The sequence below is a fragment of the Copadichromis virginalis genome, linkage group LG7 (genome assembly GCF_057382275.1).
Source record: "Copadichromis virginalis isolate Kocher_CV1m ecotype Utaka linkage group LG7, C_Virginalis_male_GT1.1, whole genome shotgun sequence".
Lineage (NCBI taxonomy): Eukaryota > Metazoa > Chordata > Actinopteri > Cichliformes > Cichlidae > Copadichromis > Copadichromis virginalis.
Window position 1 is genome coordinate 19,566,645 of NC_140624.1, and position 25,664 is coordinate 19,592,308.

Sequence of the window (25,664 nt, forward strand, 5' to 3'; positions counted from 1 at the left end):
CAGCAGGGTAAATGTAGAAACAACAGCATATGCAGGGTCTTTGCTTGATCCGTCACATTATCCCAGCGTGATAAATGATTCTGTTAACACATCAAGTTGGCTCTTCAAAGCTCCCAATGTTCCCACCTCCACAATGTGGTTCCAGCAATCCAACCCATGCGTTGATAATTTACCCTGAAAAAATTGGCCGGGAACAAGCGTCCAATTATGGCTTTGCACCCTGTTCCCAGCACCTCATAACCGAGCTCTTTGAAAACAGGATGAATCCCACACTTCTTTTGCTTCTCTTGCTTATTTCAGTATTTGTGTTTTCTTTCTTTCTTTTTTTAATCACTGTCCCATGTGATTTTGAATTTTTCTTTCAGTTTGATGTAGATGTGACCGGCTCTGTCATTCACGGTTACCTCACACGCGTGTTAGGTAAAGAATGTTAACAGATATCAGCTGATCTCAAGTTAGTTTAGTATAATGACAAATAAATGCCTTTGAAAACTACAGTCTGTCATTTAATGCTCTGGGCTCTGAGCCAGCATTTTGGTTTTTCCTGTCTGTCAGCACGGAGCTGTATTGGAAAGTCATGTTTCATCATTTCCTTGCAGACTGCATCATGTTGTTAGGTCAGTGTTTGTTATATCATCATAATACTATATTATTTACACAAACAATGGATGATTCTCTACATCGGTTTCAAATTTGTGCGCTAAAATTTACTCCCTAAGTTTCTCAGTTCTCAGGTTTAAAATAACTTTGCAAATATGAAGGATTGTTTGACATGTTGTTACTCTGAGGTATGATTTCAATGGATCACATTAGTTCTTCTGCATTATGTTTCAGTTTTGGAGTTTAGTTATTCTTCTTGGCTAATGAACTGAACTCTCAGTTTACTGTGCTTTGTTTTTTGGGGTTGGCAGCTGCTCCTGTTTTCAGCTTTGTCCTGAATGTTCTGGCTGTTGTTTGTTCTCACACTCAAATTAGATTTCATGTCTTTTGGAGCTCAATCTGAGGATCAGCAGATCTGGCCGCTCACTGTTGTATAACGTGGGAAAACACACAAATATCACTCAAAATGATTTCAAAACGCGCTCGAACTATATTCCCACAAACATTCGAACATATTTGATTACTTCACGTGTCTTTGTTAATAAGTTGTTGAAATGCAAGTTAATAGTGATGCCGTTTACTGTATAATACTGCATAGTCCAAATCCTAAAAGTATCTGATGACGTTTTACTTTATTTTTACTTTACTTTATATCTTTTTACAGGATGTTAAAACAGCTCTCCAGCAGCTTTTAAATAACACTTAAAACATGTAAGGCATTGGAAGCAAAGGCATATAGTTTTTAAAGGAGCTTAAAAGATCTGATACAGGCCCATAATTCTCCCTGACACACTCCCCTCTCACATCTCATTTCACCAGAGAACATTAGGGAGGTCAATTTGACCAATCATAGACCCTGTTGCACCCACTGAGCCATCTGATCATCTTTCACCTCCTCCCGGGCCCATGAACTCTTAGTGTACAGTCATCTGATCCCACTATAGCAGCGAGCAGTAGAGGTCCTGACTTGGACTTCTTTTTAATGCAACACTGTTGCTTCAGTTTGCTGCATTGGTCTCTGATCACATGAAAAAAAACTGATATGGATTATCATGTTTTCAGACTTTCCTTGAAGGTTTACATTATATTACAGGGCTTCTGAATCTTTTCACAGCTGCATTATGGAGTGATTTTTGCATACCTGAGACCAGTTCCTCTTATATATACAATGGTGTGAAAACGTAATCACCCCCTTCCTGATTTCTTACTTCTTTGCATATTTGTCACACTGAAATGTTTCAGATCATTAAACACATTTTAATATTAGACGAAGATAACCCGAGTATATCCGAAATGCATTTTTAAAGTGATGTGCCTGTGTGAAAAAGTTAAATCACAAATTAACTGTGATTAACTGTATATTTTATAAAAGATTATTTTAATTTCAGCTAACAACATGATTGCTGATTACTGCCAGACCTGCTGAATCAATTCGGAACACATCATTACACGATCCAAAGATCCAAAGCTGAGAAACAAAGTCATTGACATCTATCAGTCTGGAAAAGGTTACGAAGCCATTTCTAAATTTCTGGGACTCCAGAAAATCACAGTGAGAGGCATTATACACAAATAGAGAAAACTTGGAACAATGGTGAACCAACCCCAAGTGGCCAAAATTACTCCAAGAATGCATCAACAGTTCATCTGCAGGCTTCACTTGCCTCAGTTAAGGTCAGAATTCATGATTCAACAATAACAAAGAGACTGGGCAAAAACAGCTTCCATGGGAGAACTCTGCTGAAAAAGAACAAAAAGAACACAAAGGCTCGTCTCACAGTTTCCAAAATATGATGATCCCTTAAGACTTTTGGGGAAAATATTCTGTCAACTGACAAGACAAAAGTAGAATTTTTGGAAGGTTGGCATCTATTTCTTTCATTTCATAGAAAGAACATTATCCCAACAGTCAAACTGTTGATGGTAGTGTGATGATGATCTGGGGTTGCTTTGCTGCCGCAGGACTTTAACAACTTGTTTTATTTGATGGTGCTCTCTATCAGAAAATCCCGAAGGAGAAAAGTTGTCCTGAAACTTAAGCTCACTCGGGTTGTGTACCCGGACAATGATTCAAAACATACCAGCAAATCCACCTCTGAATGACTCAAAGACACAAAATGATTATTTTGGAGTAGTCTAGTCAATGTCCAGACTTAGATCAGATTAAACAGACCATTAATGCTCGAAAATCTCCAATGTGATTGAATTAAAACACTCCTAAAAAGTACACACAATGGTGTGAAAGACTCATTGCCAGTTCTCACAAATGTTTAATTCAGGGTGGCACAACCAGTTTTCACTCAGGGCAAGGTATGTTTTGAGCACGAGCTGATATTGTCGTGTTGGTGTTGTTCCCAGATCATCATACTAAATGTTATTCCAGGATCAACATTGCAAGTGACCAATCAGAATGTTGTGACGTCATACTTTTGCGACTTCGGGAAAAACCGCCGTAAAACAAAAAACTTTACTTAAGCTGCGAGGAACCGCTTCTGTCCGCTGATCAACAGACCCTGACCCTAACCCTAACCCTAACCCTTTAATAAACGGTAAGCAGAATTGATATTGTCCTTGCAACATTGAAATTTCATAAATGCATGAATGGCTTGGCGCGCAAAAGAATAACGTCACAACAATGTGATTGGTCACTTGCAATGTTGAACCTGGAACAACATTTTCATGATGACCTGGGAACAACACCAACACGATATCAGATCATCCATGTTTTGATGACTATTGTACCTTCATAAAAGCAATAATCATTTTAAAACTGCGTTTTATTTACCCTGGCTATTTTTGTGTAATATGAACGTTTGTTTTGATGATCTGAAAGATTTCAGTTTCAAATATGCAAAAATTAAAAATTAGGAAGGGGGCAAACACTAACACATATACGCACGTGTGCTAAATACCTCACCTAGGAGGTGTCCAGGAGGCATCATAGTCAGATGCCCAAACCAGCTCGACAGGCTCTTTTTGATATGGGGGAACAGCAGCACAACTCAAAGTCTCTCTTGAATGACTGAGCTCCATACCTAAGGGTGAGCCCACGTAAAATGAATAATTTATGCATAGAGAAGGATTCGCTTTTTTGTTTGATTTTTACTTTGACAAAACCATAATCAATACCACTCAATCGACACCATTTCTGTCTAAGCCTTTAAAGTTGAATCCCTCTCGGTCCACTATCAAATGGTGAAAATCGTAATAAATGGATGCAAGGGTGGATGATTTAATATTTATACTGTATGAACAACAACAGCAGATCACTAATGAAAACAGTACTTCTAGATTTAGTGCAGACTAAGTGTGTCAGTGATACAACCTCATTGAGGCTTTCTCAGCTTTCCTGTCTGTCTGCCTGACTGACTCTCTGTCTGCTTTTGTGTGTTTGGACTGCTATTAAAAGCTATTAAAACAAGCCTGCCAAGACGTTCTCAGCCTCATCTGCTACCATAAATCCATACCGACCATTACGACTGCTGCTACCACTTCCTCCACCGCTCCATCTCATTTTGTCTCTGTCATTCCCTCCAATAATGTTCCTTCTTCTCTTTCAGTACTCCCAGTCTTTGGATAAGGTATTTTATTAACCAAGTAGGCTTGTGTGTCTCATGTGTTTTTATTAGCTTGTCTCTTGTTTTGTATCACTGCACAGCTAAATGAAGACCAGAGGTAGACTAAGGATATCGATGGATCTGCTAATAAGCCAACCTTTTCCCACTATTTTCTTCTAATGTTTTGAAAGAAGCCTTGCCTCACAACTGTATTTCTCTTCTGAAATCCTCCCTTCCCCTCTCCCATCCCAACAAAAGTGCTGTTGCAATGATTTAAAGATAATAAAGTTCTAGTTTTCCTTTATTTTCAGCATTTAAACTATGGGGAATATGAGAAGACAAATGGCCTCTGCAGGGTTTGACGAGCAGGCCCCTTAAGCTTCGGGATTGCAGTCTCTCTGCAGACTCTCTTTCCATGTCTTTTTGCTAAATAATCAAAATGAATCTCTGTGTCTCTCCATGTTTGTAGTTTGTGCACGAGAAACACAAACAGGATGTACCATGAGGAAAGTCAAATCTGTTCAGACTGAAGCTGCCTTCTGTTGGACCAGCATTTGGGTTTGGCAGCATTTTAATTTAAAAAAGAAATTAAAAAAATACTGTACGCTGTGTCTGAACAAACTGGGCTTACAAATGCAATTTGGTTTTTACTTCTTAATGGGTTTTTGGTTTTTTGTGTTTTTCGACTGGTTGATTAGTCTTACGTGATTAGTCACTAGTTCTTTGACTTTATGTCTTTCTCTCAAGGTAAACAGATCTAAAATAATTGACAGTGACATCCACTGACTGGATGGCTTCCCATAGTTGAAATCATGAACAAAAAGCCTAACCACTGTAGAAAGGCCTAATTAAACAGCGGTCTTTAATGTTACCCCTTCCACCCCTCCACTGTAGCCCCAGCCACACATGAATGAAAGAATAATTCCCTTTTGAAAGCAAACTCTGTTTTATAATCTATAACCAATGGAAGGCTCTTGGCTAAGAAGGTCCTCAGGTCACACTCCATCTCTTCCTTTCTCTTTTCTCTCTTTTTTCCCATCTCTGTTTTTTCCCCGTCTTCTTCTTCTCTGTCTCCCTGCTGCTTCCATGGTCTGGGTAAGCAAGGCAGGGCTGTGACAGTCACCTCTTCATGCTCCCTCAAGAGCGAGGTAGGGCTAACTGTCCTTGAATACATTCACACACAACTTCCCATGAATGACCATGTGTTGGCATGACCAACCACTGGGCTCATGTGCTTGGATTACTGGACTGCTATGAATGAGAAACAGCCAATTTAATCCAAAAATGGTGGCTGAAGTGGGGAGGTGGGGGTGGGTTTAAGTGCTTAGGGGCCTTACTACCTGGGGTTATTTGAGAAAAAAAAAATCAAGGGTCCATGCACCCCTCACCTCACTTCTGCCCACCATCCAAAAACCTCCCCACCCAGGCAAGAGGACCCCCCTGACTGGCAACAGTAAATAGATTCTTTCTATGACATCCTTAATCCTCCTAAATAGCAACAAATCCTATTAGGCCATGAATTATAAATCCTCTTCTTCCACTAAACTCAATCACCCATCCATCTTCATGTATGTATGCACAAACATTACCCATACATACACATTTTCTCGGGAATGTTGGTCTAAACAGGGCAGGCTGTGAATGTGATGGACGTCCACATGACATGTTAGTGTGCCTATATATTTGCTGTTTGTTAAATACTGGTACATGTAGATGTGTGCGGGGCCACTAGTGAGGCTTACTTCTCCTCCCACCTGTCATTTTGAGCTGAGTCACCCAAGCTTAAACACAGATATAAACAGCAGGCGTAGATTAGTCTCATATACACCAGAGTCAGGAACTTACCAATGCTTGTGAGAGTGTATGCTTTTATACATTATCCTAAATTACCTGATTGTGTCAGTACACTCAGTGCTTACTTTTATTTTATTGCTCTAAAAGACAAGAGCATAGTGGTGAAATGCAAGCCGCGTCAAGCACAGAAACAACTACATTACACTGCTAACAAAATTTCGGCTATTATTAAGCATCTGCACTGACGGCAACCTGCATTTCAACCTCTACATGCTTCTATAGTAGAATCACTTTGGCTGTAGCTGTTGTTTCTTTGGGCTGTTGTTTTTTCCTTTTAAAGCACATACCTTTTTTTCAACTTTGGTTTATTTTTTTGGCTTTGTGTCATTAGGATAGTGTGTGGAAGATTTATACTGTTAACTGATATTTATGAGACAGTGCAGTCAAGGTCATCTTACAGAGTAACAAGATAGTAATGTATGGAATAATATTTAATTACTCAAAGAATAGAATTCTTTGAGTAATTAAATAATGTACTGCATTACTTTTAAGACGAGTAACGAGTAATATGTAGCATGTTTTTTTTAAATAACCACATCACTGCATATAAACTACACATAAGGAAATTTACTCTGTAAAGTTTCTATTACACTACTGGGACCTCGTTCAGGGACGTTTTTGCACTCACAGATCCACAGTTACCAGCATCATACGTACCACCAATGTTTGGTCAAAGTTTTATCAGGTAATGAGTCCGGTGGATCCTTCACCACCAATGAAGCAGAAAGGCCAGCAGGTTGGCAGAAATCTGTTCCTGTAAACGCTTGCGTAATCTCATGGCCAGCACCAAGTTCCTGAAGATAATGCAAAAGCAGCTATTTAGACCAGAACAAGGTCTGACAGAAAATAGGGGATCATTAACTACAAAACGATGCAGTTCTCTAATTAGACTCTCTTTGAAGAATAGTTACCACCACATCCCTGTCTTTAGGCTACACCTCAGGCTGGAACCCCAAAACCCTGAATAATGCTGGTCTCATCTTTGAGGTTGCTATTCCCAGAGTCGTTCTTACTTCTGAGTTTGTTGATGACAGGAACTGGGAAAACGAGTCAACCAAGTTTTAAATGTCACATTTAACCAACTTAAATTGCATTATTAAAATGTCTGTGTACATGATTGTGTCTATATTCTTTCAGAGTAAATCTTAATTTTTTTGCGGCTTATGTACTCGAGTAAAAATCAAATCTCCCACAGGTTTAGTTCAAATTGGTTTGGCTTTTCCAACCTCGTCACCCAAATTGTTTTGATCATTTGGCATTTAGAACTACACGGACAAGAGTTCAGTGGTCATTACACGACTTGTTAAAAGTGTGCTCTTCTCCAATCTTCTCTCTGCGTGGTGAGAAAAGAGCTGCGACCGTCTCTTTTCTCTGCAAATAATGACAGGTTGTGAGATTCTGCATCATTAACGTTAAACGTGGGTGGAGCTTTTCCGAGTGTGCTGGGACGTCAGCTGCCTCTCGAGACGAGTAATTTTCCTTGGTGGGATTCTTTCACACGCTTCGGGAGAGGAGACTTTAAGGCTTTGATATTCAGAGAAATTCTGTGGCAGTGAATGTGAAAGAACAAATTACTGAATTTATTTGTATTTTTTTTGCTTTATACATTACTCCATATCTATATACGGAAACATGAAAACAGTAATTTGATTGTGTGTTTGCGAGGTGACGGTGAAGACAGATTGTAAAGTATCTCTGGCGTCTCCCCCTCGTTTTTTCTGTCTCCAAGGCCACACACATCAAACAGGGCTCGCTCGTTCTGTTCTCTCTTTGTCATCAGCTCTCAATGGGTGCTGGTCTTTGATGTGGTTGGGTTGCTGCTATTGTCTCTGGCATGTCTTGATCAGTGTCTATTGATCTGGGAAGAGTGGACATGAAAACAACTGGAGCAGGCCCATGGGGAGAAGGGAACCTATTGTAGCAGAAAGCAGATTTAAGTGGTTGCATCTGACACTATTGCACGTATGGCAGATTTTCAGGTTCACGTTCTGACTGAAGAATAAGCAAAAACATGAAGCAAGTCAGAATAATGGAGGAAGTCGTAAAGTGAGTCAAACAGAGACTCAGAGTGTGGAAAATGAGTTTGCAGCTATAAAGAAAGTAACCAAGGTTAACTTAGCCTTCATACTTATTTGGTTGCCTGGTAACAGAAAGAGAAAAGAAAGAACCTGGTTGTGATGAATCAAAGGTTGGGTGACAGTGGAGAACAGGCAGAGGCAGAACTGGTTTAATAGTGGGTTCCAGTTGAACTTGGAAAGTTGGATTTCATACTTGGACAGAACGGCAGATTTTGCCCCGACCCCAAAATCAGTTTTTTACCATTACCTGTGAGCTCTACACTGTTTAAAAAAAACATCTTAAAAAAACGGTAATATTTCGGCAGCTGGGGCGCCAAACTACTACCGTAAATAAACAGAAAACAACTTCCTCATAAAAATACGTTTGATTCCAGTAATGACAATACAGTTTGTTGCGCTAATTTTACATGGGATCTTGCCTTTTCAAGTGATTTTAAACATCAAATTAGGAACATGTTAATGTGATTAAACAATGAAATTATCTATAAATAGGGGGAAAAAAACAAATCCTAAAAAAACCAGCAATATTCCGGCAGCTGGGGCGCCAAAATACTACCGTAAAATAACAGAAAATAACTTTCTCGTGAAAATACAGTTATTTTCAGTAATGAAAATAGAGTTTGTTGCGCTAATTTTACATGGGCTTCTGCCTTTTCCAAGTGCTTTTAGACAGTAAATTAGGAACAATTTAATGTGATCAAACAATGAAATTACAAGGTCAATGAATGTGGCAATATGAATCATAATACGTAAATGTACAGAAATATACAGTTAATTTAAATAATAATGGATTGCATGCCCTGGGACAGACTGACAGAGGCGAGGCTGCCATATCGCACCATCGGCCCCTCTGGCCATCACCAGTAGGTGAAGAGTCTTGACCACGGACACAATACCGAGAGTGTCCGAGCCGGGGATCGAACCGGCAACCTCCTGATCACAAGGCAAACTGCCAACTCTTGAGCCACGATCGCTCTAAATAGCAATTATAATAATACTTATGTGATGTAACACAAGCTTATAGGAATCATGTTATATACTTTTCCATAGCATTACATTTGAATTCAACAGTTCAATCTTTCAAATAACGGACAGATATTTGTGAAATCATGATACATTTGTGAATGTATTTTAACAATCTAAATGTGCATATGTACAGATTTGAAATATGAAATCACAGTCTATTTACGTAACTTTATTGATATTCTAGAAGAACAGAACAAAACTGTAAAATGCACAGTAAAATACTTTTATATTAGGATTTTTTCCTACAGTACTGCCATACAAAAAAATATATATTTAAAAAACAAGTGAATTGTGTTTTACTATATTTACAGTGATGTTATGTTATTTTACCTTTGACATGTAAAATCACAGTCTACTTATGTAAATTTAATGATATTCTAGAAAGACAGTACAAAACTGTAAAATATACAGTAAGATACTTTGACATTACTATTTTTTGGAACAGTGTAGAGTTCATCATACACAAAGCTGTCCAGTGTGCATCTGCGGTAATGTAAGTATGTGCAAAACGATTTGCAGTGAGTTTCAGTGAACAGATACTGCTAACAATGGCTACCCTGGTTTGTTTGTACTGCTCAACTCGTGTAACATCAATTCCAGCTCCAACTTCCAAGATAAATGGAAAACAGCATATGTCCTATTCCCCTTTTTTTGTATGCCATGGAAATACTCGGGAAAATTTACCCGAAACCTTAGATTGTGGTTACACGTATTAGGGATTTTTAGAAGTCATTGAAGAATTCTGTATTTTAGAGAAAACGTGGTAGCATTGCTTAAATTAGAGTTGCAATCCTCCTCGTTTTAAACACTCAGTGAATGGCATGCCATCACTTAGATCAAACATTTCTGAAAGAATGTAATCATCTTATCCTGCCAAGACATGATAAAAAAAATGCCTGGTTTTGAGGAGAACTGAAGAAGAGCACATCTCTTTGATGGACCAAAGCGCCAGTTATATAAAGCTTATCTCACAGAGACAGATGCAGACACACAGAGACACACGCACACACACACACACACAGGCCAGCAGACTTGCTGGGTCCTGCCTGTAGTGTAGCACATGCGTGTCTAGGGTTGCTTTCTCCTGACTGACTCCAAGGTTATTGCTGCACACCATGGAAGCACAGGATATTTGATGGTCCCCTGCCAAAGACAGAGCCGGGGTCATGGGGCATAGGAGGGTAGGTTGCCATTGACAACTCAGAGGTCTCCAAAGTGACCATTTGAAACTGGGGAAGAGAGAAAACTTATTAAGAGTGAAGGGTCAATGGGAAGCCATGGGGCTAAATCTTTCACCAGTTTTGAAGCGAGGGTCAGGGCTAGTTCATAACTGCAGCAACGATGGCTCACCTATGACTTCTACAGTGGACCTGAAGAATAGCAAGTCTGTTGAGAAGAACTAGAAACTGGGATTTAATCCTCACAATTAAAATACACACAACCAAGCACGAGTGAATCATACAGTGCAGGACAATGGAAAGAATATTGAAGTCGTCGGGGGTAAAATCTGAGCTCTGCTGGCTCAAGAGAAGTTCCCAGGATAAACTGTGTCAAATCTTCTGCACAGATACACACAAAGATGGGAAACAAGAAGAGAGAAGATGTTGTAGTAACACTTTATTATATAGCCTGCAACTGAGGGCGTAGTTACCCTGTAATTTTCAATATGTTTTACTTAAAATTAAAATATAACTATATTTACCTAGACATATTTAAAAGTTGATACGCTAGGGGGGTCTGGAGGAAGCAAAGAAATTATTCTATTGTAAGTAAATGTAAGTAGTATTGTAAGTAATTTTAAGTACTGCATAATTTTGCTGACAAACAATATTTTCTCATCTTATATCATAAATACTCTTTTGGTCATGGGCTATATTAAAGTGTTACTTTTTACATATTTATTTCTTTTATGGTGTTTGTTAATATTCATTATATTGGGGTGCATGATGGATTTTCTAATATTCAGTTGTACTGTACTTAAAATTACTTATAGTATTATATGTGTCTCATTTTCCTTAAAATACCAAGAAGTTAAGCAAGTACAGAGTAATTATGACATAAGATGGAGAAATGTTGTTTGTTTTTACCAGGTAATTATGCAGTTCTTAAACTTAGTTACAGTATAATTATTTCTTTGTTTTCTGTACATTTCAGACTTTTTACCTTCTTATTCTAGTGTGCCTGTCTTTGAGTATTGATATGTAAATATAATTACCGTATTTCCCGGACTACAAAGCGCACCTGAATATTAGCCGCACAAGCTAAAATCAGGGGAAAATCCTGTTTTGTTCATACATTAGCAGCACCTGACTAAAAGCCGCAGGTGTTTCAATGTTGACTCATCATATGTAAGAGAATATGCACAAAGGGAATTGTCAGGAAAGAGATGGCTGTTTGGAGACACACCCCTTTTATTAATATTTTGAAAAACAAGTTATGGGTACATATTTGCACATGTAGTACATAACCGTAACCTACAGCACACCAGAAAAATAGATTCGGCCTACCTTTTAGGCTCAGGTGCAGTGACACGGCTTTAACAAGAAGAAAAGTCAGTCATTCACCATCTTTCTCTTCTTCCTGCGCTCTAAAACCACCAAAGTCCTCTCCTCCAATGTCGGAAACGAACAGGCTCAGGATGGCTTCGTCATCCACTCTCCGCTTCTCTCCTTCGTTGTCACTTTCAAAACCAAAGAAATCCTCGTTGTCAGTGTCAGAGTCGAACACCCTCAGAAGGGCAGTGGCGGTGTCCTCCTCTCCATCATGCAGCAGTCCAGCCCTTCAAAATCCGTTGGTGATCGTGGATGTTTTCGCACTTTTCCACGCTGTCAGAATCCACCGGTGGAGTTGGGCATAACTTGCTTTTCACAAGTTTATCGCCGCTCGTCATCCACGCCTCCCGCTGAATGCGTAGCGCTACTTTGAAGTTTGTTTTTCGCGCTACTTCGTACGGCACTACGTTGCCTGGCGGACGGACATGTGACTAACATACCACTCTTGAACCCCGATCCTTCCGCCAGGCAACGTAGTGCCGTACAACAGCGGAACAAACAAAACAAATCGTCTTACGATATCACAAAAATCATGGAAAATCCATAGAAAAGCCGCACCTGACTAAAAGCCGCAGGGTTCAAAGCTTGTGCAAAAAGTAGCGGCTTATAGCCCGACAATTACGGTACATAATTGCATTTCAAATAAAATGTATTGAAATATATTATGAAGACTTGCACAAGACACCTGTACACAGTTTGACAGAAAAGGATTTTTAAGATTTAAGATTTTAATGGCAGTGTCAGCTAGTAAAGTAAAAGTAAGAGAGGAAAGGAGCAAAACCATTCCAAGGTGCCATGTTATTTCATAGTGGATGACTACTTGTCACTATTAGGGAAGCTGAAAAATTAGACGACAAATGGCTTAAAAGCTTTTAAAAAATAAATCGTCATCGGATCTGGACAGGAAAGAAGACGCGTGCTTAAAGTAACATTAGAAGTCTGTCAAGTCAATGCTGCAACACCCAGATGGACTTAAGATAAATATTACACCACGCTATAATTTAAAAAAGAAATCTGAATGTTGCAAAAGTCTCTGATTATCAATACTGAATCAAACTGTAATGAGTTGTTAAGTTTTAGGAGGTTTTGACTTAATTTATATGTTTTATTGCTGCTCTGGGTCCTGTTTTTCCACCCAGTCCTCAAAGTGCAACAGAGAAGTAAAGGCAGGCTGTCTTCTTTGGAACTTGTAACCCCGGAAGAACTCGGAGTACTGTAACACTTTGAGCTCCTGTAACACCACTGTAGTCCTGCAGGTCAGGGTTGGTGGAGCCTGCATTTTATTAAAAGGAAATCTGGCTTCTTTATCTGCATTACAACTTCCTTATTACAATTTCTTCTTTCAAATGTTACGCTAAATAATGTTACCAGCAGGTCATCATAACTAGAATACAATGGTAGACAATTGAAGATGACTTTTCGGTGCTGCCATCATTAAAAACAAGATACCAGTATTGCGTGGTGAGCGGTTAGGCAGACCACGCTTTTCTAGAGAATCATTCTACATGTTTTAGTGAGTAACCGAAACAGAAAGGGCGGGAAAGAAAAGACTACATGACAATATTACGAGATCCTGTCCGTAGGAGGTCTACATTTCCCACTTACCTCTCAAGAGCACAAGAGGAGCAAGCAGAGAAATGTGGGATTTGCATTCTTACATTTTCTGTGTGTCAAATGTTTAATGGAGTGCAGAGTGGGTTAGTGTTGGACAAAAGAAAACAAAACACCCATCCGTGTTGTTCTTTTATCACACTTACCCACTGAACATGTGTGTGCATTTGTGTCAAATGCAGGAAACGGGAGGAGGGCAAGGAAGGAGCAGGGTACAGTTGTTCAACGATCAAAACCACACGTTTTTTGTTTCCTACGTGTGTTTTCTTTCCCAATTATGCTTGCACCCTCCAGTTCACACAGAAACGAGGGGAGAAAAAAAAACACATCCTTCTCCTCTTTGACGAAGGAGAGCAAAGGGGTGGGTGCTAGACTTTTTTTTTCCTAAAATAGGGACTCATGCTCTTTATGTTTGGTATTGTTTGCATGCATTTCCTCCTATAGCTTGGGCAGGCCCTGCATGGAGGGCAGGAAGAAAGACGGCAGTTCAACAGCCTTTGATGTTCCTGTTTTATGGTCCCATGTCAACGCATTGTCTGTTAAGTCCTTTTGTTGTCCCTTTGCCTAATTAAGACCTCAGAGCGACTTGTTGACTCCACAAAGACCCCCATGTTTAGGGAGACGAGGGTGGAGGCTGTGTGATTCTGTGTGTCAAGGGTGTGTGCGCTTGTATGTGCGGGTCTGTCTGCCTTGACTGGGAAGTAGCTTGAGAGAACTCTTCAAAACAATACACAAAACCCATATATTGGCTTTGACTTAATCCACAATCTTTGCAGACGCTGGGCGTATGCACATGGCCCAAAGGCTTATCAGCACATACCAACAGATGGCTGAAAGGTCACCTTTGTCTGAGACATGTCCTACATGAAACAGAAAACCAATATTAAAATTGACACAAAAAGCAGGGATCAAATAATACCCTCCTCACCCAGACTTTGCACTCCATTACTGTTTGTTTTTGCTAAACAAATTTTGCATTGAAAAGAATAATAGGTCATGTATTGTTCATTTAATTCTGTGTGGGATTTAAGTCTGTAATTGGACAAAAGCCATATAATAGTTCTTTTCTGTTTATTTTGGGGGTGTGGGAAAAGATCAGTACAGAATACAGTATTGCAGTAATATGTATGGGGACATTGTTTAGATCCAGAGAGACCAATAAGAGATATTTTTTAAATAAATTAAACTCTTTGAACAAGGGTCTCGTCTCATGCACCACCATGCTGAAATAGCGAACAAACTTACATTAAATTGGCTTTTTCGAACGATCATCAAGCACTGGATACACTTAGCTTGACCAAGGTGCCTCCTAATTCAGGGCAAGCTAATGGCTCAGTTTCATGAGAAAAAACAGGACAATAACCTGCTTGCACCTACCAAAAAAGCCCCTATTTCTTCCCTTTCTGCAACCAATTGCAACTTGTGGTAACTACGTGTTTGCCCAGAGTCCGAGCTAGTCAGCTTAAGGTGATTTGCACAGACAGGCAACCTGTCTGCAAACAGTTGCAGTCTGACTTGGACTGACTGCAATCACTCCCAGAAAGATTGTTGAAGGTTGGCAAATAATTGCTGTCTAATTTATAAATGCAGACAAATTGCCAACATGTTGCCATCAATCTGAAATAATCTGTGGGAATGAGTACAGCTTAGGGCCAATGAGCTGGCTGTCAGCTGGTTGGTTCTGGTTGAATTTCTGTCTATAGAGACAGCAACTGATAAGTGATTTTTGACAATTTAATCACAGTTAATTGCTGTATTGTCAGAAATACTTAGCATAAAATTGCCAGCTTGACCCCATTTAACTGCAGACTGATTGCAGGCTGCCTGTCGCTGTTTATTGGAAGCATTTATGGCAGGTGCTAGTATTTAGGTATGCTTGACAATCTCATTCTCCATCAAATAATATCTGAAGCAAAGAATGTAAGTTATATATTGATACTAACATTTCTCTTGGAAGCCCCCTAAATGCCCTTGAAAATGTTAATACCTTTTTATTATTATTATACCCCATGCCTTTTTCTAATTCGCATGACAGTTTGACATGACTATTAAACTGCTGTGGTCTTAAGATTATGGAGATCGCAGCGTTGACAAAGGTTGAGACACCTTGTCCTAGGTTATTACACTTGATTTTACTTTGCAGCATGTTAATGTGCTTCCAGTATGTGTTTGCAAGATTTTCTGATTAATGAAATGCAGTAACATCTAAACCCAGTGTACACCAATGCACAGCAGAGCACAGCACAGAGCGCCTGCTTGAAAAAACAAAAATACATGCCATATAGTCACTATGGTATGCAAGTAAAAGCTGTTGTGTGTTGTGTGCATCAAGTGGTTTTGGTTTCAGTGTTTCATAACAGTATTTTTGTGTGTGTGTCTGTGTGTTGACACAGATGTGCTTCTTTGATCTCAGAAACGTGTGTTTTGGGACTCCTCTTAAGGCAAACTGAATTGGTTTTCTTCTCTCGTTTTCGCAGTGGGTTGTGGATTTACTGTTTTGAGTGAAAAGGCAAGCACCGATACAGAGTGCGGGTTAATCTGTGTTGTTACACTTGTCTGTATCAATGCATATCTGTCAATGTACGTTTGTTTTTCCTGTTTAGACCCACATGTGTTTTGCAGTTGGGTGGCATACGCATTGTTCATCGAACCTGAAAAGCAGCAAGGGTCAATTAGCGCTGAGCACGTAGACTTTTTTGTCTCTCTCTTTTCTTTTCTTTTTTTTGTCCCTTCTTTTCAGGGCAGTTAGTCAAGAACAAACCACTTGACCTTTTACAACAAGCTAAAATGTGAAGTGTTTTTCTTTTGTGGCCTAAATTAGTCTCCTTTATTTCTGTCACAGGTTGTCCCATGCCCAGAGATCTGCGGTAAAAGTCCTCCGCAGAATGAAGTACTTTGTGGCCAGGAGGAAATTTCAGGTACGTAAAGGGAAATCCAGAGAGAAACACTGCAGAGTTAAAGAGACGAGGGAGGGGTGACAGATGAAGAGAAAGACAGATTGAGAGTGTGAGAGGGAGTAAGAGAAGTGTGTAGTAGTATGTGTGGCTACACAGGAAAGGAGGGGGGGAGGCTTAAGGGTATATATCAGCTGTGGTGCTGGTGTGTGTGCTTGTGTGTCTACACATGAATGTTTGTGTGCATGCCTGAAACTTGCACCTGCATGCCTTCTTTGTGCTCACAGTCCAGGCACTGTATCATGGGAAATCTGCTAACCTGTCTCTGGGGCTACAGTAGGAATTCACTTACTGTGCTGCGCACGCAAAAGTCGCTCGCAGTGCTCACGAAAGCGCCCACTTGTATCCACGCTGCATGTTTTTCAGAAAGTTTCTTCGATTCTTCCTGTTTCCAAGTGTTCTATAAGTTTTCGTTTCGGGCCTGTGTGGTGTCAGCTGCAGAGGGCTATACACTGTGCAGTAAAGAGTTCACTGAGTTCTTTCTGATGCTCCTTGTGTCAACGTCACACTACACAAAGCTATGAAAGGGCTTTAACACGATTGCTTTCTACTTGACCATGCACTTGTCAGGACACACACACACACGCGCGCACACACACACACACACACACACACACAAACACGTGCACACACACACTGGGTTAACAATGAACCCCTTGGGGATGTTTTGGGGACCAAGCAAAAGAGACTGTTGTTGACAATGGCCTTTGTGTCCCACCGTGTGTGTGTGTGTGTGTTTGTTTTTGTGTGTGTGCATGCTGGAATCAACAGCAAGCTCGGAAGCCCTATGATGTGCGAGACGTGATCGAACAGTATTCCCAGGGTCACCTCAACATGATGGTCCGCATCAAGGAGCTGCAGAGAAGGTGGGGCCTTTGTTTTATGCTGTTTGTTGTTCTTTCCATAAGCTTTATTAAGCATAAAGCCATTAATATGTCTCTATGTATCCAATGCCTCAATCACTGATATGCCTTTACTTGTAAAACCATATTGTTCCTTGTTATTTGTCTGTTAACAAAGAAACACAGTCCCAGATCTGTCAATTTCTCCAGAATTGGGCAAAAAAAACCATGTAGATTTTCTGCACCAAAAGCTTCAAACTTCAGATTCACACCCTTGTTACACTGAAGAAGTTTACATTTCTGGTAGAATCATTACATTTGTCTCATTTTCTGTGAGTAAAATGCAATGTTCTTAATCTGATGGGTGTTTCTATGTAGCTGTGTTGCTGCCCTATTGGCCAGGTCTCACTTAAAATCATTAATCTTTATGGGAGTCCTCATTGGGCCATTTTTCATTTGGTAAATTCTGGCTATATTTACGCTAATAACATTTTCATGCTCTGCATCAATTCTTAAAGACTCAGTTTTAGGGGGTCATAAAACACTGGGGTTGTGCAGCCAAAACAGTGTGCTCATTGCAACTGCTAGCACTTTCTATAACATTTATAGACATTTATCCTATTCTCTGCAGTCTTCATCGGACAGACAGGAGCCTCACTGGTCCCATATTTGTTCTGCCTTGTTATACTTTATAACAAGAGCAGAGTCATTATTTTGAGTTCCAGCGAAATACAGTTCTCGTGAAAGTTAAACCTTTTGTCCTCTCCGTGCGATTTTCTCTGCTTCACTTAAGAAGATGTTCTTTCTTTGACACACACACACACACACGGCTCTCAGCCGTTATAGGTCAGTGAGAGGTGATGTATTGTGTCTGCTTCATGCGAGTGCATCGCCTGGAACTCGTAACGCCTCCTGCAGTAATTCACGGACCCGTGGCAATGCACTGTTACGTTTTTAAGTCATTATAAAGCAACACTAAATCATGAAAGTGCTGTTAGGCTGACAGTTTTTATTTTATTACCCCATAAAATCTAAAAGAAAAAAAAGACACTATTAGACACTATCCCAAACACACCAAAATACTGCAAAGACCACTAGTCTGCCAACATAAACGAATAATAAACACATAAAGACGTGTGATTAAGGTGAGGAAAAGATGCAAATGGCTTACACTGAACACTGTATTCAAATGCTTTCCTTCTGCCTCAGTGAATTCGTAAATGCCAGTCGACATAAGAAGTGAAACTGTGAGTTTCAGTGTTTATTTTCAAAGCTTCACATCTCAATAAGAGGACAGCATCCATTTGTCCAACCCCTTTAAGGCTTGCATGTGTGCGCTCTCTGAAAGCAGTGATGTATAAATACAGTTGAAGCGGATGACATTTGTTTAATTTTATTGGCACTATAAAGTGTTTATCCAGCCGAACCTCTTCTGTGTCTGCTTTGTGTTTTTGCCTTTCGCTGTCTAATTCCTTCTGTCTTTCCTTGTCAGGCTGGATGGCACTCTGGGAAAGCCGGGCATGTTTCTTCCAGGTAAATACGCAACAAACGCCAGTGGTCTCCATCTGATAGACAGCCGTCACTCCTCGCTCCATCCCTGTGTTTATAACCAGCTCATCAGTTGTGCCAGACCAAATATGCGAGAAAGAGAGCTCCCTGATGCTTGCGTGTGTATATTTCTCAGTTTGGGTGCGGGCAAGACTGCATGTACGTCCGAATGTTTGCCAGTATGGGAGTTTAAGCACCCTGCTCGTGGCGGTATTCTGGTGAGCGCATATTAGCGCGCTTGTGTGAGTTGTTGTCAGAGGAATTACACAAACACATTTCTTTAATTAATTGTGCAATGTTAAATTAAGTGCCCCAAGCAGCAGCTCCCACAGCTTCCATGCCAGCTAAAAATAACAGCGGCGAGATGGAAACTTCACTGCGCCACTAATTGGATGGGGCGAAACAAAACAAGAATAGCTCTCTTTTCCAACAGGAAGTTGGTTAGCGTGGATGTGATGTAAGGCAGACTGAAAAAATATGAGGCAAATTAACACTGAATGGGGTCCTTAATAAGTTCTAATTACTAGAACTTCGTTAGTTTTTCTTGTAAGGATCGTACTTTTAATGGTTTGATTTAGTCGAAACACTCCTGAAACTGTTGGGTATTTGCTCACATACGTCTTTATTACAAGCTTTAACTGTGCGCACGACTGAATGAAACTTTAAGCTGTCACTGCCAAGTGTGAAGCAGTGAACAGGGGCCTATCGGGCCTTTTACTGGAAGTTATATCACCTTGGAGTAGTGGACTATCCGATTGTATTATATATTATTTTTTATATATATATTCCCTTCTTTTATCTTTTTTTCTTTTTAGGAAAAGGAGAAGATAAAGAATACCCAACTATTGGGGCTCGTCTCATCAGGCTGGAAGATAAGGTAGGCACAATCGAGCGTGTGTGTTTTGTCTGACAGTAAGAGTGGTAAACTGATTAGATTATCTATCTCGTTCATAAGCAGAACGATGTGTGAGTCTGCCAGCATGTGTCTCTGTATCAGATGAATGAGTGCACTGCAGTCGTCTTCCTTTTTTTTTTTTTAAATAGCTCTATTGTGGCTGGCTTCAGTCAGCCTGTGCCAAACATGCACCTCCTCTCTTGAACCCACCTTATCAATATCAGTGCTGTGTTTACACTGCACTTGTGTGTCTGTTCATGCTGTATTTTTAGTTGACCTTACTGGGTAGCTTTTAGGATTTTCCACACCACCCATTCTTTTTTTTTTTCCTGTAGTGCTGTGTAGATTGGCTTGTGACAGCTCTTGGATGTTTATGTTTCCATGAAGAATATAAAAAAAATTGGAAACATAAAGGAGCTGCAGAGAGGCATAAGCCAAAAGGCAACAGCTGTGTTACAACGCTCATGTGCGACTAGGCGTGCTCTCCTTTAAACATAGTGGAATGAGCACAACATCGTGAAGCCAGCGCGATGCCAGCCGAGATAGACGTTTCCCCTTTGTGAGTTATCAGCTGGATTGCGACGGCGTGCTTCTGATTAATGATGGTAAAATGGTAAATGGCCTGTATTTATATAGCGCTTTTACTTTAATGATGTCTTTTAAGTCGTGTTGTATGAAATGTGTGGCTGTGTGGTCACACGTTGTTTGAGCGGTTGAATACTTGGATTTGAATGTAGGTTTGTGGGTTTTTCGGGGTGTTTTTTTCTTTCCATGGGACCGGTGTACAATTGAAGACTAACCTTATACTCAAGTCGTTCTCACATGAAAACAACTCCTACACAATAGAACAATGCATTCTGCTGCCACTTATTTTCTATTCAGCTCAGCCAGCTAAGGATTTCCCGCACTTGCCTTTGGTATTTACCTTACCATCTCTGTGCACTCATCAGCACCGCCGCTCTCTAATGTTTGCAAGCGCTAGCTGTTCTCAGAGCCCCTTTTTTGCAGAGAGAAGTGTAATGATCGTGAACGAATTTGCCCTCCAAGCCTGCAGACCTCCCTCAGAGATTGAGTTACACCCCATTTGCTTCAGGCTACATGTTGTGATCGCAATCTCCTGATTAGAAACACAAACCCGTGTTGAGAAGTGCCTCACCTACCTATGACACACTTTTTCTCTCTTACCCTTCTTTTTTCTGTGGGGCTCAGCATTGACAAAAAAGGTAAAAAAGGGGGAACTGAGAAGGACATAATTGGGAAACAAATCAGTGGAAGCCTACGGATGCAGGCTACTTTTCCTCCAAAACAATGTGGAACCAATCAATGTTCCTGTAATCAGAGCTGCATTCGTATGAACTGGTATACAAAAGTAGCAAGAGAAATTCATTATTTCCCGAACTGCCAGTCCTTCATAATTACTGTTTTCTTTGAATATGCACCTGCTCCCTATCCTTTCTAGCTTGTGTGTTCAGGCACCTGTTATAAATGAAAAAGGTGGCTTCTTCTTCCTTTCTTTGAAACAGCAGGTGAATGAACCTGGTGACCTTTGATACATTCACTGTGAGGCCTGCATCACTGGTATGGTACTTTATAGATATCTTAGTTCACAGATAAACTTGATACAGTAAATACAGTATTTTGCAAAAGTCTCAAGTGTTATCACTCCTTTCTTTATATTTTATTTTTACTTAACTAACCAGACTTTCTTTTATTTATTTTGGACTTGAGCAATAGTTCTCCAGGACTTCTGAAGGACTTCTTTAGACACTGGCTGCTTTTTTCAACCATTTTTAAAGAAATGTCTTTATTTAGTTTGTTGAACCATGTAACACTGACCTATGAATCATCATCAAACATAAAAAGGCACATCTCAAGGCACGAACCAATGTAGTGTCTAAACATAAAAGACAATTATGCAAAGAAACAATTTAACTTCTGTGCTAGACACTTTGTTATTAACAGCCTGTTGGGAAAAAACATTATTTCCACTCCTGTAGTTTAATCTATAGAGATCAAAACTTTAGCAACACATTTAGCATAAAAAAGAACTTTATTACTTTCAGCCTGTGACCCTTCATCAGGATCATCAAGAACTCTGTAGAAAGAAAAATTCTAGTAGGAAAACTTGAAAACAGCCAACCATTGTGCACCAAGTATATCAGTTCACTCAGTTAGTTGAATCTATAAAAAGTGCCAAAAGCCAGTCTGATTGGCAACAACTTTATTGTTCAGCATGACTGCCAGATCACTTGAAGCATACCTGGGTAGGAAAACACACATCAGAATGACTGAATGGTGTAATCCTGGTTATCACTAAGAACAAAATGTCTTTTGTGCTCTATCTAAAAGTAAATATCATTTTTCCCCTTTTTCTCCCATTACAATGTTTAATCTTGAGTATTATAGCTATGCTGTAATGCTCACCACACACTGACCATGCCATTACTGGTGTAGGCTGGACATGAAAGTGACAAGAGATTTTCTACCTTTGCATTTGTCACGTCTGATAGCCGTTGTTCACTTGTCAGTTGCACATTGTTTGCCATACAGTCTCCCCCGCTATCACTTCTGTTTATGTTGCATGACTTCCTACATTTCATAATACTCTGTAAAGTCCAACTTGCATCATCTCCTGTATGTTGCTCATAATGGTAAGCCACAAGCAAAGTGAAACCTTTCTGAAACCTTGAACGGGATCTCTTCAAACAGCTCGAAGGAATTATTCACCAACTCTAATGTTGCCGTGTTCCCATGCCTTTTCTGAATACTTGCTCTCGATGACCCTCGGGCTACATTCATTTTCAAATTCCCACTTTCTCCTCTCCACTGTAAAACGCTGCACATATACCTCTCTGGCAGCTTTTTCTGCTGCAGCTGAGTAAGTAAGATGGAACAATTTTCCCGTCTAAGTATTGTCAGCATATCACTTGTAGATGAATTTATCTTCAGCGGGGTGAAGAGTGCTCTGGCATTGTGTGTCCTGTACAGGGTTAGACAGTGATTTATCACACACAGACAAAGACACGTATACGTCTCTGCGCTTACACTCGCACACACGAGCAAAGAGTTGATTAATCACCAAAGTGTCTAACCCCGCACTCTCGAGATTGAATTCTCCAGAAGTGACTTGGAAACGAAGATGGATGAGTCCCCGTGACAGCGTGTTATCTCTCTGTCAGGCACACTCGATGAAAAATACCCAAATGACAAGCTCGAAAAGTGGCCAGTGTCTTTAAGCTTCAGCGTGTCCTTTCAGCGGGGAGCTCGCTGCATGTGTTTTGGATGATGCCACAGTTTTATAGCAGGACTGTTTTTTCCCCCTTAAAGACAAAAAGGACAGGGAAGTTACAACAGTATGCTTTTATAGACTGTGTAAAAGCCAGCCTGTGCAACGAGCTCCTGCTTTTTAGTTCAGATCCAGTGTAACAATATGGTGAAGTATGTTGTTCCCTGGCAGCAGCTCGGCAACTAAAACTAACGTGTAATCCTTACATTATTAAATTATTACATTATAAGCCGAGAGCAGCCTTTAGTAAAGTAATATGAAATTTGTTTTTGTGAAATTCATGAAATTTTTTTGCAAGATTTAAAAAAACTAAAAATACTAGCGCCCGCTCTACCTCCACACAAAACTTTTTAAATGTCCAATCCCTGACATAATCATTTGTCATTCAAACCCAATTAAAGATTTTGTGAAATACAAAGAAAATACCATCACTGGATCACTGTCAACTAATGCTTAATATAATTTTTTTGATGTACTAATTTTCAGTTTTTAACGTAATTTTTTTTCTAATTACGTCACATTCTGCATGTGTTGAAAATCTGTGCTGCGTTAACAGTTTACATATTTAGACATGAACTTACACAGAAATTAAGGGAAAAGAGTGAAATAATTTCCCTTTTTTCTTTTAACATTTAGTGCTGCCTAATTTAGCAATGAAAGTGTCAGTTGTGTTTGAAAATGTGTATGTAAAACCGTCATCGGAGTCTAGGAAAGAACCCCCTAATGTGCCCTCCAGACCTGAACAGCCATGTGTCTGCTCAACACATCATTCATTATTTGCGTTGCTCTAAGTAAACTACATAGACCATAGATCACACTTGCGGTTAACCTTCCTCGGCTATATTAGGGCAAATATGCTGTGCCGTGTATGTCACGCTTATATCATGTGCATTAGTATGAGGCGTACACAGAAGAATTCATGCTCTGACCTTAATAGCGTCTCAATTAGGTAAGTATGTTGTAAATTACAGCAAAGCCAAATACTGGGAATACTTGAGGGCCGAGACTGAGTGTTGTGTTTGTTAGGAGTCCATCTGTAAGGCATTTAGGGCCCCACGTCTCTAAAAGCATATCTCTGAGGGGGGCAGGAGTTTGTGTGTGCGTGTGTTTAGACTGGTCAGACCCAGAGAGTTTGCAGGGCTTTAGAGACAAGGGCCTGGTACTGTAAACATGCAGGCACATATATACGTATTTGAACATTTAAGGCAAATACAAGTGAATATCCAGGCACACATAAATATACAAATGCACACACACACACACACACACAGAGAAAGATTCACAAAGCTGTTCATCCCCGCTCAGATCTCAACAGCTTCATTATATGTTGAGCCGGTGCAGGATGTGCCTGAGATGAAATGGCTAGAGGGGGGAGAAAAACAGAATTTCATGCCTTAAATCGAATAATGATTTACATTGCGCGCATCAATAAACCCATTGTATCCAATCAAGTTTCTCTCTGTTTTGTGTGTGGGCTGTAACAATTTGAGCCCACATCAATATGAACTCGTTACTGTAATTTCCTCTGGACTGTCTTTGTGTCGTGGACTTTTCTCTGCAGAAACGTTACTTTTAAAGTCACAACAGAACTAATGCATAGAAATCAAAGACGCTAATAGAAAGAAATATTTCTTTACAGACAAAACCACTACGGCATAATGAGCTTCCTGTATCTTCAGTCTCATTTTGGCCTCAGTGGAGGGGGGGGGGGGTGTGAATCGGCAAACCTCAATCCTTGTGCGACACTTCTGATTTGTGATTACTGCAATAAAGCGACTTAATGATGCCGAAACATCATTTGTGAGTTTCACCGCTGGTATGAAAAGAAGGCCGTTTAATCTGTCGTGGATTTTGAGTTATGTCTCTTAAATTCGTACCTCGTCTTATCTTTGGGGAAAACAATTAAATACTTATCTTAACTAAGAGTGATTAAAGTGCCCCATGCATCCTCCTTTTCCTCTCCCTGGGTCATTGTTGTCACTCCGTTTGCTTGTCTGTCTGCCTTTACCTTACGAGTCCCCCCCACTCTCGTTCTGTTTTGCTTGGTGTTTCGTCCCCTTTGCTCTTGTTTCTATTACCTGTTTTTCTCCAAGAGCACCCTGTCTGTTGTTGTCCCGTGTTTTGATATATGTGTGTGTTTGGTTGCTCTGCACTCAGTGGGGGTCGGACTGACCGGACCAGTCCAAACAAAGAGAGGAAACTTGGCAAAGGAAGCACGTGCAGCACACACATGCACACACACGCACACAGTTATGTGTCCATTGACTCACATTCATTTCCTGCAGACTCACTCCAGACTTTATCATAACAACTACTTGCCTAACCTTTTACTGTAACCTTAACCCAGACCTAACCTTTAAATATGTATTTGCGTTAACATTGAATGATTTATGTTATGGAGTCTCGCTTTTTTTCCACACAACATGATGTCCCCATAATGTCACCGTGTAAACACGTTTAGGTCCCCACGAGCGCATGAGCTGTACCCAGACCACACACTCAAACATTACAAATCCTGGAGCTCGCGGCTTTGGTGTAGTTGCTGCAGTGTTGCTGCCGGGTGCCACGGACAAGCACATGCAGAATCCCCATGCATGTCTGGACTTGTCTTGGCGATAGTTGCAGAACACAACATCCTGGCAGCTCCTGCTGTATTCCTTTAAATCTAGATGCTTGAATTGTCTTTTGTACAGATGTCATCAAAGTGACTGCTCACACCTGTGCAAAACAGATTTATCCTAGCACATGTGCTTGTGCAGCACACAGGAAGCATTTTTTAATTGTCCTAGCTAGGCCCAGTAATTCTCTTCTACACCATCGTCTTTTTAAAAAAATAATTTATCTCCAATAATTTCAGCTGA

At 40.2% G+C, this 25,664-nt stretch overlaps 1 protein-coding gene across 1 annotated transcript in view; it reads left to right on the forward strand.

Annotated features, from left to right (window-relative positions):
* The window catches only part of kcnq1.2 (potassium voltage-gated channel, KQT-like subfamily, member 1.2), a 177,654-nt gene that overhangs the window by 95,588 nt on the left and 56,402 nt on the right, over positions 1-25,664 (forward strand). The window contains exons 14-17 of the mRNA XM_085462380.1: positions 16,121-16,196; positions 17,004-17,098; positions 18,567-18,607; positions 19,438-19,499. Coding sequence (XP_085318506.1) covers positions 16,121-16,196; positions 17,004-17,098; positions 18,567-18,607; positions 19,438-19,499 — 274 coding nt within the window. The remainder of the gene's footprint in view (positions 1-16,120; positions 16,197-17,003; positions 17,099-18,566; positions 18,608-19,437; positions 19,500-25,664) is intronic.